We start from the raw sequence: 13,826 nt of genomic DNA, 5'->3' as shown, positions 1-13,826 counted from the left end.
AACCTCAAATACTTAGTAAGACTGTGTCTCAAAAGAAAAAAAAAAAAAAGGACTGAGGATGTAGTTCAGTGATGAAGTATCCCTAGATTTAATCTGCAGTTCCAAAAAAAGAAAGGGAAAAAATAGTGTTTAATGTAGTTAAATCAAGGTAAACAATTTTATACTTCAGTATGTTTAAAATACTAAATACAAGAGAACTTCAATAGCTAAAGATTAAATGTTTGTTTAAAGTACAATTTTCTTGACCAAATTCTTTCATTTGTATATACAAATATATCACAACACATCCCACTATTGTATATGATTATTACGTACCAATAAAAAATACTTTCCATTCATTATTAATTTAACTAATTACTCAACATTTATCAGATATTGGATAGCAACAAATGATTATGCTAGTCCTACTAGAAACACAAAGGAGGGGAATGATTAAATTCTACTTGAAGTGATAAATCATATATAAAGATAATGACTAACACAAGTCAGAATGCAATTATTAAAAAACTGCCTGACACTGACTGAGAACTTACTCTGCCAAGATCTGGGCTGGGTTAAATAATTCATGTAAGAAAGCTCATTTAATGGGGTTAGGAAGGAGAGCAAGGGAGGAAGATAACCTCTAGATAGGGAATAGGGGTGGGAGGGAAAAGGAGTGAGAAGGGGAATAGCATGGATGGTGGAAGGAGACCCTCATCATTATACAAAATACACGTACGAAGATGTGAATTTGGTGTCAGTATACCTTATATACAATCAGAGATATGATAAATTATGGTATAAAGGTGTATTAAGAATTGTCATGTTGGGGCTGGGATTGTGGCTCAGCGGTAGAGCGCTCGTCTGGCACATACAAGGCCCTGGGTTCGATCCTCAGCACCACATAAGAATAAATTTTAAAAAATAAAGGTATTGTTTCCAACTACTTTCAAAAAAATTTTTAAAAAGTTTTTTAAAAAAGAATTGTAATGCAAATAATAATAATAATAATAATAATAATAATAATAATAATAATAATAAAAAAAAGAAAGCTCATTTAATAATAACAATAGTCTTTCACACTGAAGTTCAAAGATGGGAAGAACTTGCCCAAAGTCATATAACAACTGAGTGCAGAATCTATTTAAATATGGTTTTAGAACCTACACTTTCAACTACAGATATTCCAACCATCACACATACTGCTAGTATTATAGGAGTACAGAAGAAAGCATGTAGTGTGAAGCAGGTGGTAGCGAAGAATGTTTAGATGGCTAATATTCAATCACGTGGATAGAGGAGAAAGGGACTCAGGGGAGGAATGTTGAAGAAACAATGACTATAGACTGGTCAGACTGGTTCATTAATGGGGGCGGTGGGGGGGGGGTCCACAGGAAATATAAGAGGTTTTATAAAGCCACTGTAATTAGTTTAATGTTTATCCTATGGGAACAAGAAAATCACTGAACACTGTGAATAGAAGTAGGGCAAAATAAATATAGTTTTCTATGAAAAAGAATACTTAAACTATACTGTTAATGGAAAGCTGGAAGAAAGACCAAATAGGGATTTATTGTAGTGGTTCATTAAAGAGCCTATAAAGGCCTGAATTATGATGGCAGTGTGAATACAAGAAAGAAAAGGAGATGGGCGCAGTGGCGCGTGCCTGTAATCCCAATGGCTTGGGAGTCTGAGACAGAAGAATCCTTGAGTTCAAAGCCAGCCTCAGCAAGGGCTAGGTACTAAGCAACTCAGTGAGAGACTATCTCTAGATAAAATGCAAAAGAGGTCTAGGAATGTGGCTCAGTGGCCAAGTGGCCAACTCAGTTCAATCCCTGGTACAAAAGAGAGAGAGAGAGAGAGAGAGAGAGAGAGGGGAAAGGAAAGACAAAGTGGGGATCTAATAGTACTGCCTGACTGGTTATAAAGAGCCATTCAGATGTCTGGAGTTTTCCAAGCCCAACTGACTAGCATAATTAAGAGGTTTTGAGCAGAAAGGTGAGTTCAAGAGGAAAAAACAATGAGTACTCCTAGTTAGTTAAGCCAAATTTAAGTTCATGACAATCATCCGTTTATAAGTATAATGAAAGAAGTATAGTTAAAGGACAGAAAAGAAATCAGGACCAGAGAGATTTAAGATTAAATCACATCAAGGTAATGGAAAACGGGCTTTTCAAGACAAACAAAAAGAGTCATATTTGGCCAAAAAAAAAAAAAAAATCACTTGTTCACACAACCAAGATGATAAAATGCTAGCTAAAAATCTATTGTGAAAGAAATGAGATTGAAGCTAAAAATTAAAATAGGGATGTTCGTACTCTAACCTTTCCTGTAATATTCAGTCCCTTACTCCCAAATTTATCTCTGACTTGCAGCTTTTCAATTTCTTCAGTAACCACCAACATGACTCCAGGATGCACTTTCTTATCTTCAACCCTCTGCTTGTGGTTTATGCACCTCACTAAATAATCTCATTCATACTCATGACCTCAATAACTATCTACATATGTACCTACAAAAGTAGCACTTATTACATTTCTTCTAACAATGATCTGCTAGAAATCTCCACTTGCAAAGGGAAAACTGGAACCATCTTCTCCAGTAGCAGTACTACTACTCTTCCTTTCACATTCCCCATCATGGCAAGTATCTCATGATCTCCCAGTCATTTAACAAGACTACTTATTTACTGTCAATTTCATACTCAACTCACAATAAGCAGGAGGGGAAAGGAGAAGGGGAGGCACACAGGATTTGACAGAACGGGAAGGGAGGACAGGGGACTGAGAAAGACAGTAGAATGAATTGGACATAACTTTCCTATATTCATATATGAATAAATGACTAGTATAACTCCACATCATGTACAACCTCAAAAATGGGAAGTTATATTCCATGTATATATGTCAAATATATTCTGTCACGTATAACTAAAAAGAACAAATAAAATTTTTAAAAAATGAAATAAAAACATACATATAGAAAAAAATTTTCACACTTGACAGCTTACCAACACCCATTAAATAACTTTATTTCCACGAAATAAATACAAGTCACCACAAACTTTTATCCAATTGCTAATAAACATCACTGTTTATTACTGTTTAAACAACCCATAAAGACTTTGACTGAAACTGTGCACAGTAGAATTTGATAAAAATCATGAAACTTGGGAAATAACTGACCATAAAAAAAATGTCAACATCTAAATAGCACATTAAAAAAATACATTGATCAAAGATGAAGGAAAAAATCAATTTGTTATAAAATATAGATGAGAAAATTTTGGATTTGGATGCTGTAAGCGTCACTGTCAATTACTCTTTTAATCCCTATACTTGGTTTATTTTTTCCTTAGCATGTATTACCACCAAACATATTGCATAATTTATCTGTTCATTGCTGTCTTTTTCAACTAGAATATAAGCACTACAAAAACAGGACTTATTTTTTACTTTGTTCTCTGCTGTATCTCCAATGCTACAAATAATACCTGGCAAAACAATACACTCAATATTTGTTGAATGAATGAATGATGGCTGGGGTATAGAAAAGTCATTGTTAAGAGTCAAGGAGTGAGATCTGCCCACTCCAACCTTTGTGGGAACTAGGCTCACAGTAGGCTGGGGTCCACCCCTTTACCTGCAGGGTGGACACTCGCTGGAGCCCAGCCTCTTGTACAGGACCGCCTCTCCGACCAGCAGACTACCATGGGAGCCCAGACCTGGCCCAGATCCACACACACCAACTTGTGCAGGACGCAGGTGCAGGGTAGGTCCAAGTTCAGCCCTCCCATACCTGGGAGCCTAAGCCTAACCCACTTGCTCTTGGATAGGCAGAATTAATATTATCAAAATGACCAGACTACCAAAATCACTATATGGACTTAACGCAATTCCAATCAAAATCCCAATGACATTCCTCATAGAAATAGAAAAAGCAATCATGAAATTCATCTGGAAAAATAAGAGACCAAGAATAGCCAAAGCAGGAAGAGTGAAGCAGGTGGCATCACTATACCAGACCATAAACTATACTACAGAGCAATAGTAACAAAAACAGCACCAAAACAGACTGGTAGACCAATGGTACAGAATAGAGGACACAGAGACTAACCCACAAAATTATAATTATCTTATATTAGACAAAGGTGCCAAAAACATGCATTGGAGAAAAGATAGCATCTTCAATAAATAGTTCTGAAAAAACTGGAAATACATATGTAACAAAATGAAACTAAACCCCTATCTGTCACCATGCACAAAACTTAACTCAAAATGGATCAAGGACATAGGAATAAAACCAGAGACCCTGCATCTCATAGAAGAAAAAGTAAGCCCTCATCTCCATCATGTGGGATTAGGCCCCAATTTTGTTAATAAGACTCCTTTGGCACAAGAATTAAAATCAAGAACCAAATAAATGGGATGGTCTCAAACTAAAAAGTTTCTTCTCAGCAAAAGAAACAATCAGTGAGATGAATAGAGAACCTATATCTTGGGAACAAAATCTTTACCCCTCATACATCAGATAGAGGACTAATCTCCAGAGTATATAAATAACTCAAAAAATTAAGCACCACAAAAACAAATTACCCAATCAATAAAGAGGCCCAGGACCTGAACAGACACTTCTCAGAAGATGATATATAATTAATCAACAAATATATGAAAAATGTTCACCATCGCTAGCAATTAGAGAAATGTAAGCCAAAACTACTCTAAGATTTCATCTCTCTCCAGTGAGAATGGCAGCTATTATAAAGACAAACAACAATAAATGTTGGTGAGGATGTGGGGGAAAAGGTACACTCACACACTGCTGGTAGGACTGCAAATTGGTGCAGCCAATATGAAAAGCAGTATGGAGATTTCTTGGAAAATTGGGAATGGAATCACTATTTGACCCAGCTATCCCTCTCCTTGTTCTATACCCAAAGGACTTAAAACAGCATACTACAAAGACACAGCCTCATCAATATTTATAGCAGCACAATTCACTTAGATGCCCTACAATAGATGAATGGATAAAAAAAAAAAGTGGCATATATACACAATGGAATATTACTCAGCAATAAAAGAGAATAAAATCATGGCATTTGCAGGTAAATGGATGGAGTTAGAGAAGACAATGCTAAGTGAGGTTAGTTAATCTCAAAAAAACAAATGCCAAATGTTTTCTCAGATATAAGGAGGCTGATTCATACTGGGATAGGGTGGGGGAGCATGGGAGGAATAGACAAACTCTAGATAGGGCAGAGGGAAGGGAGGGGAGGGGGCATGGGGTTAGAACTGACAGTGGAATTTGACGGACATTATTATTCAAAGTATGAAGATACAAATTGGTGTGAATATACTTTGTATACAACCAGAGATATGAAAAATTGTGCTCTATATGTGTAATAAGAATTGTAAGGCATTCTGCTGTCATGTATAAATAAAAACAATTAATTAAAAAAAAAGTCAAGGAGTAAGAAAAAGTTGAACTGGTTGACATCTTGAAGACTATGGAGAAAACAGAACTCTCCGTGAGGGACAGATCAGGGACAACAGGAATGGAGAAGAAAAGTGGCACATTGGTTCAGAGAAAAGAAAAAGAAGAAAAGTAAATTGAAGCTTTGCTGATGTTGTGGCTTCCTTTTAAGGTTTTTGTAAAAAATATTTCTACACAGTCTAAGTAAAAGCACTTATTAATAACTTATTTGAACAAGGCACTATATCAAATGAAGCCACAAATAACACTGTCTAAGAATTGTAATCCAGCATAATAAGCTAATATGGAATGAAGCTTTGTTAACATACTGTTCTCTTGCTTCTGGATCCATCTTTTCATCATTCTTTTTAATCAAGTTCCAGAATTTTCTTAGCTTAGGTGTTTTTTTTAATTCTAATTCCAATCGTGCCTGAAAAAGATATTGTTATGTTATCGATAACTTCAATATTTAAAAGGATAAAGACAAGATTAAATATTAACAAGTTTTCTAGTACATGACTGAGGGCAATATCACAAAATCTAAAAGCAACAAAATAAACCTTGAAAACTAAGAATAATTAATTCCTAAAATTCAATTCTAATACTTATTAATAAAAAAGAAACTGTCTTTTCTAGTCAAGATTTTAAGCTCAATGATAAACTTTTTTGTCTCAATTCAGTCTGAAAAATATCAACATTAACACTTGTGAGCATAATCACAGATGACTGAAAAATATGAGTCTCAAACAACGAACATAAAGCAACTACCAAAAGTAAAAATAGAAATGCCATCAGTAAATTTTCTATTATGGCATTCACCACTTTTTAACATAAGCTTAAGTTAGACATATGTGCCTTATATTTTTATTCCATTAACTGGTACAGTGAATGAGTACACACATGTGGGTTATACAGAAATAATCATGTGTAGGAAATACAATTAAGAATAAAGGGTCACACTGAAATTTCACAGTTTAAACTTTACTCCCTAAAATATGTAAATTTGATACATGCACATATACACAATAAAGATTTGGTTAAAAAAAAAATGAAAGTCATTACTATTACACATGATCCAGACCTTCTTCTTTAACTATATGTACATTTTAATCAAGGAAACAATAAAAATTCAAGTTTGCATATAGTTTTAGCCAAAGAAATATAATAAGGATAATAACCATATATTGCTAAAATTATCCCCTTTTCTATAAGCTCAATAGATAAAGGGATAATTTCTTTCTCTATAAGCTCTATTGATACTAAACTTATATTACAATATTGAAATTAGGTGAAACATGTATTAGGACACACATTAAAACTTTAAAATTATAAAAACTACATATATCATAAGTTAATGCATGGTAACTTCTAAGCACAGAAAAAGGGATTTTTAGCTAACACTTTTATATCCATACTAAAGGTACACAATCTATCACATCTTCACTTACAACATATACATGTATAATATTCTGAAATTAGATACTTACAGACTGTAAGCCCATCCACATTGGGAGGGAGATAAGCTGCTGTACTTGACTCCGTATCAAGTCTACTTCCTATTAAAGGTATGAAGCAAAAAGTCTATAAGCATTCTAGCATTTTCAACTGAATTTTATACAGGGAGTATTATGGCTTTTTAAGTCCTGAGGGGAAAACATGGCACCAATACTTGTAAATTAGTGATATTTTAATATTTTAAAAAGTTCAATACTCTAAACAACAGTTTTCATTATTAACTGATTTCATATCTTCAAATTCACCTATTCACAAAAATTTATAAATCCCAAATCAATAGCACAGAGCCTCAAAAATTTTGAGTTACCTGATATGTACATACCTAGCTAAGGCTGAGATGACCCTATTTGAATTGCACTTCTCATACTACAAACAAGTATCCTTTTTGCAATCTATTTTAGTGCTACTTTTGCGGAGTTACTGGGCTTTTCATTGGTGATTTCAGTGTTTAAAATGAATCTCCAAGAACAAAACTGAAGTGCTTCTAATGTTCAATAAGTCATTTTCTTTGTACTTTCTCCATGTTTGCTAGATAAACCCATTGAGGAATAACCTGAGGGATAGCTCACTCAGGAATAAGGTTACTGAATCAAAAATATGTATTAATAAGATGTCTTTAACAGACACACACATATAAAATAAGGTTATGCACTGATAGTTTGAAAAAAAAATGCTGCAACCAGAGACTTGCAGGAACCTAATCCTACTTTTCCTCTAGGAGCCAGGGTTCATTATTAGCTTACTCAGGATTCAGTTATTTTATAGAACAAATGTAACTGCTTCAAATAAAGAAAGTTCACAGCATACTGAAAAAAAATTTTCATTATAAATTGGCTTAAAACCAGCACCAAACTACTGCTAACTAAACCTTGTTCTTGTTTAATTTCTCATAAAAAATTATGTCTACTTATATTTCTATTTGCTCTGTTTAATTAACATTAAAGAGGCAAAATCGGTATCTATTGGGGGTACCATCATTCTTTTCTACATGCCTTTACAAGATCAGAGTGAAGCAATACATAGAAACAAGCAATAATCATCCATCAACCAATCTTCTGGATAAGAAAGAATTCTATGCATTCTCCTGAAAGGCTCTAAGTGCATTACCAATACAAAAATATTTATGTTTAAATAAATATGAGAAGTGGATATACCACTTCTCATAAGAAGATACATAATCAATCAACAAATATATGAAAAAATGTTCAATATCTCTAGTAATTAGAGAAATGCAAATCAAAACTACTCTAAGATTTAATCTCATGCTAGTCAGAATGGCAGTTATCAAGAATACAAACAGTAAGTGTTGGTGAGGATGTGGGAGAAAAGGCACACTCATATGTTGCTGGTGGGATTGCAAATTGGTGCAACCTATCTGGAAAGCAGTATGGAGATTCCTTAGAAAACTTGGAATGGAACCACCATTTGATCCAGCTATCCCACTCCTTGGTCTATACCTAAAGCACTTAAAATCAGCATACTATAGTAACATAGCCACATCAATGTTTATAGCTGCTCAATTCACAATAGCCAAACCGTGGAACCAACCTAGATACCCTTTAATAAATGGACAAATAAAATGTATATCTACACAATGGAATATAACTCAGCAATAAAAGAGAATAAAATTATGGCATTTGCAGGTAAATGGACAGAGTTGGAGAATATTATCATGCTAAGTGAAGTAAGCCAATCCCAAAAATCCAAAGGCCAAATGTTCTTTCTGATGAGTGGATGCTGATTCACAATGGTGGCAGGGGGATGGGAAAAATGGAGAAACTGTGATTGGACAAAAGGGAAGTAGGAGAGCGGAGGGGGTATGGGGACAGGAAACATGGTGGATTGAGATGGACATCATTACTCTAGGTACACATATGACTGCACATATGGTACAATGTTACATTGTATACAACCAGAGAAATAAAAATTTGTGCTGCAATTGTGTACAATGAATCAAAATGCATTCTGCTGTAATATATACCTAATTAGAATGAATAAATTTTAAAAATAAATAAATAATTAAATATGGATATGCCTTTGGATAACCACAGAAGGAAAGATCAAATGAAATATTTCATTTTTTAGAAGATAATCTTGCAAAGGATGAAAAAGTTATCACACACATTTCCAAAGACCATCCACTATTGTCCTTCAACAGTCAACTCAAAATACAACCCTCTTGCTGATGAGCCAGCCTGAGCATAAAGACTAAAAAGTACTGAAACTTTTTAGCATGCAGTTTGTGGCACAGATTTCATCAAAAGTTCATACTGGTCAGCTGGATGTAGTGGCGTATGCCTGTAATCCCAGCAGCTTACTCAGAAGGCTGACAGGAGATTTGCGAGTTCAAAGCCAGCCTCAGCAATAGTGAGGTGTTAAGCAACTCAGTGGTTGAGTACCCCTAAATTTAATCCCTGGTACCAAAAACATAAAAAAAGTTCAAACTAGTCAGACTAATTTTTGTGTTCTCCCTTTGAATTTTCAGCTCTCATTATCATTTTTCTTAAAGTCTACATAATAAATAAAGAAAGGATCAAATACAAACTACTAAAATGTGAACAATAATAAAAAATAAAGGATTAAGTATAAACTACTAAAAAGTGAACAAAATTTATAAAATTATTTTTTTGATGTGATTTAAATCAAGCTTTTTATTCCCCAAATTTTTGTGTGAAAAGATGGCCACAAAGATAATCACATCTAAACTCAATCTAGAAGAACAAGAAAATTTAAAAGCTTCCCTAAAACATTAAGTAAAATTACCAAACTATTGAAGCAATGATCAAGAAAGAGCAATAGGACTGTCTGTTCATGGAGTGAAAATTCACCATCATTTTCAGCTAATGCTGCTTTCAAGATGCACTTAAAGAAGAATGGGAAGTGGTCTGGCTTCTTCTTAAAAGTCTGAAAATAAAAATAAGAAGAATAAAAACACTTTGAACTGGCTTATTCATGTACTTCTGTTCCTTAAAGCAACTCAGTAGTTTTTTAGGAATCTATTAACAAAATTAAAAAACAAGATTATTTAAATATGGGTAAAGAGGCATTACATGCTTACTTATAATTAATGATAGCGATTCAAATACAGGTTTCTGACAGGAGAAACTTACAGAAATTGTTAGCTAGGAAGATAATGTCATTAATTCTTTTAGGTTTTTTTTTTTTAAAGAGAGAGAGAGAGAGAGAATTTTTTTAATATTTATTTTTTAGTTTTCGGCGGACACATCTTTGTTTGTATGTGGTGCTAAGGATCGAACCCGAGCCACACGCATGCCAGGCGAGCGCACTACCACTTGAGCCACACCCCCAGCCCTAATTCTTTTAGTTTTCATTGTGCAAACTATGCTTGTATTTAGCTTAAGTTTGTTTTCTTATTAAGAATCTGTAGTATTTTTAATTCCTTTGATTTGAACAAAGGAAACTACACCTTTAGCAAAAATTAATTTTCACACTGTAATTAATCTCAGGGACAGTTTCTTCTGCTTTATAATATGCTTTCCTTTCTTAACATGTAAATATATTCAGATCTCTTTGATCTACTTCCCCTTCTACTTACTGTAATAGGCAAGTGCTCCAAATGTGTGCTCCAACACTAGTTTCCATTAACTTCTCTAAACCAAACTTCCATCAATAAATACCACTCCCTTGACACTATCATGGCTGCCAAGTCCACTGAACCCAAGCATCAATTCCTTTTCACTCTACTGAAGGCTTCTCTTCCTTTGTTACTTAAACAGCAATGTTCCCATTCTTAGTCCCCATCTCACATTACTTTATGATACATTAATGATTGTAAATATACATCTTCAGTACAGATTTCTCTCCATAATGCTACATCTTTAGATTCCTCTCTACCAGGGAATTTCATCTAGTTATTACAAGACTCATCTAGATAATACAAAGGCAATTCAAACTCAATGTCCTAACCTCAACTGCACAGTGTTATACCCTCCAAAGTATTTCTCAACACTCTATTCCTATCTTGGGAATGACACCATCATCTATTATATTCAGTTTCCCAAGTTTGGCAAATTATTGAAAATAATCCCTTCCTAATGCTACTTTAACTAATTATCAAATCAGATCAATTCTACTTTCTAAATCTTCTATATCCTCTGAATCTGTACCATGGTCTCCCAATATTCACAAATTCATTTTCTAGGTTCTAGTTACCTATGGTTAATAGCAGTTTGAAAATATTAAATAGAAAACTCAAAAATAAAAAAAAAGCTAACTGTCTTGACTTTTGAACATTGTCTAATTGTACTTATTAATATATAATTTTTTTCCAAGCTTCTGATGTCTCTATAATTTATGTTATTTTTCAGGTCTAGCAAAGCAGACAAATAACTCCATATTTATAATTTACATTTTTCAAATATAAATAACTTTAAATTTATAATTTTAAGTATAAATTAGTAGTGTTCACAGTACATTAGAAGTGTTGTAATAAAAAAAAAAGCCTGATATTATCTTTCACATGTCTACTCTTTTTCTTAATAGTAGTTTACTATTGGGTAAAGTTCTGCTCTAAAATTACACTTAATGTCTGTAACAGTTTAAGTGGACAAAGTATAAAAGCCATGAAGTAATTTAAATGTTACCTCCCATGCAGGAACATTTTCTCTGAATTTCTCATTCACCATACAGCAGATGGACATTAAATAGGCCTTGCTAGATACCTCAGGAGAATAATTCATCCAGAGATAATTTTCAAGATACTGGCTGTAAAAATACAATGAATATTTCATTAATACCACCAGTCACTGCACTATATCACTCACTTGGAAAATCCTATTTACATAGTCCTACACTTTCAAGTAATAAGATATCAAAGGTTATCAATATACATAATTATCATTATAAATAAACAATAATGTCAGATAAATATCACCTCTAAAACAAAATAATATTAAGGGCACTTTTACAAATAAATGTATCTGAGACATCTGGCCTAATTCCTATCAGGAAAAAATGACTTCCAGAAACTAAGAAAGAAACTTAATCAAAAAGAGGCTTTGTAATTTTTAATTTACAAGGTATTCCACATCAGCCAGTTTTCAATGTAAATGTAGCATTTTTCCCTCCAGATACCAAAATTCTTTTAAGACTTGTGTAAATATTCCTAAACAAATTTAAGTATTTCTGATTTCCAAAACACAATTAAGCCATTTCTTACCTTTCAAGGTAGTTATTAATATCAACTATTCTACTGGCTGTAAAATACTGTAAAGTGCTAACAAAAAAAAAGCAGAACAGTATTTGTTGTATGTAGTACTGGGTACAGAATCCAGGGCCTCAGGCCTGCTAGGTAAGAACTCTACCAATGAGTTACATTCCAGATCTTTATTTTATGTTAAAATGTTTTTATTATTGCATTATAAGTATACATATTAATGTAATGTAGTTCGTTCTGACATATTACTACATGTGTGGAAAATACCTTGTTCCACGTCAATCCTGAATACTTCCAATTTCCCTTCCTCCCTTTCCTACTCCCCTGTCTCTATTACTGGTCTTCCTTCTATTTATTGTTTGTTTGTTTTTTAAATTGGTGCCTTATAGATATACATAAAGGTGGAATTCACTGGGGTATATTCATGTACATTGCATAATTTGGTAAATTTCATTCCAGAGTTCCCCCTTTTCCTGTCCTTGCCCCCTTCCTCTTGATCCCCTTCTTTTACTTCACTGATCTCCCTTTCATTTTCATGGGATCTTCTTCCCACTTTTTATCCTTATTTTGCACTAGCTTCTACATAATGAGAGAAAATATTCAATCTTTGCTTTTCTGGATTTAGCTTATTTTACTCAGCATGAGAGTCTTAGTTCTATCCATTTATTGGCAATTGTCACAATTTCATTCTTCTTGATGGCTAAGTAAAACTCTATTGGGTATATATACCACAATTTCTTGACTCACTTGCTGTTGACAGGCCCCTACTCAGATCTTTAATTTACTTTTTGAACTCTGCCATAGGGTCTCCCCAAGTTGTCCAGGTACCTCAAACTTGTGTTCCTCATCCTTCCAAATAGAGTGATTATGGTCATGTACCACCATACCTAGCAAAAAGCAGGACCTTCGCTCCTACTTTCAATCATTACATATGCATAATATTTCAAGCACACATATGCACACACAGATAATCACTTTAGATTCTACAATTTGTCTACTTCCTTTTATGCCGCACCTCCGATAAAGCATTAATCTCTAGGATATATAAAGAACTCAAAAAAACTTAACACACACACACAAAAAAAAAAACCCAATCAATAAATGGACTAAGGAACTGAACAGACACTTCAGTGAAATACAATTGAGAAGAAATACAATTGATCAACAAATATATGAAAAAGTGTTCAACATCTCTAGCAATTAGAGAAATGCAAATCAAAACTACTCTAAGATTTCACCTCACTCCTGTCAGAATAGCAATCATGAAGAATACAGGCAAGAATAAATATTGGTGAAGATGTGGTGAAAAAGGTTCACTCATATATTGCTGGTGGAAATGCAAATTGTTGCAACCACTATGGAGATTCCTCAGAAAACTGGGAATGAAACCCCATTTGACCCAGCTATCTCATTCCTTGGTTTATACCCAAAGGACTTAAAATCAGCATACTATAATGACACAGCCACATCAATGTTTATAACAGCTCAATTCACAATAGTTAAGACTATGGAACCAACCTAGGTGTCCCTCAATAGATGAATGGATAAAGAAAATATAGTATATATGTTCAAAGGAACATTACTCAGCTTTAAAGAGTGAAATTATGGCATTTTTCCAGTAAATGGTTAGAGTTGGAAAATATCATGCTAAGCAAAATAAGCCAATCCCACAAAACCAAAGGCC

At 33.7% G+C, this 13,826-nt stretch overlaps 1 protein-coding gene across 1 annotated transcript in view; it reads right to left on the bottom strand.

Annotated features, from left to right (window-relative positions):
• Window positions 1–13,826, bottom strand: part of Aqr (aquarius intron-binding spliceosomal factor) — a 109,590-nt gene that overhangs the window by 74,170 nt on the left and 21,594 nt on the right. The window contains exons 5-8 of the mRNA XM_005337128.5: window positions 11,571–11,691; window positions 9,730–9,870; window positions 6,939–7,007; window positions 5,781–5,881 (exon numbers count right to left, since the gene is read on the bottom strand). Coding sequence (XP_005337185.1) covers window positions 5,781–5,881; window positions 6,939–7,007; window positions 9,730–9,870; window positions 11,571–11,691 — 432 coding nt within the window. The remainder of the gene's footprint in view (window positions 1–5,780; window positions 5,882–6,938; window positions 7,008–9,729; window positions 9,871–11,570; window positions 11,692–13,826) is intronic.

Source organism: Ictidomys tridecemlineatus, chromosome 5, assembly GCF_052094955.1.
Source record: "Ictidomys tridecemlineatus isolate mIctTri1 chromosome 5, mIctTri1.hap1, whole genome shotgun sequence".
NCBI classification, from domain to species: Eukaryota; Metazoa; Chordata; class Mammalia; order Rodentia; family Sciuridae; genus Ictidomys; species Ictidomys tridecemlineatus.
Note: the sequence above shows the minus strand (reverse complement) of the source record. Positions and strands in the feature narration are given on the sequence as shown.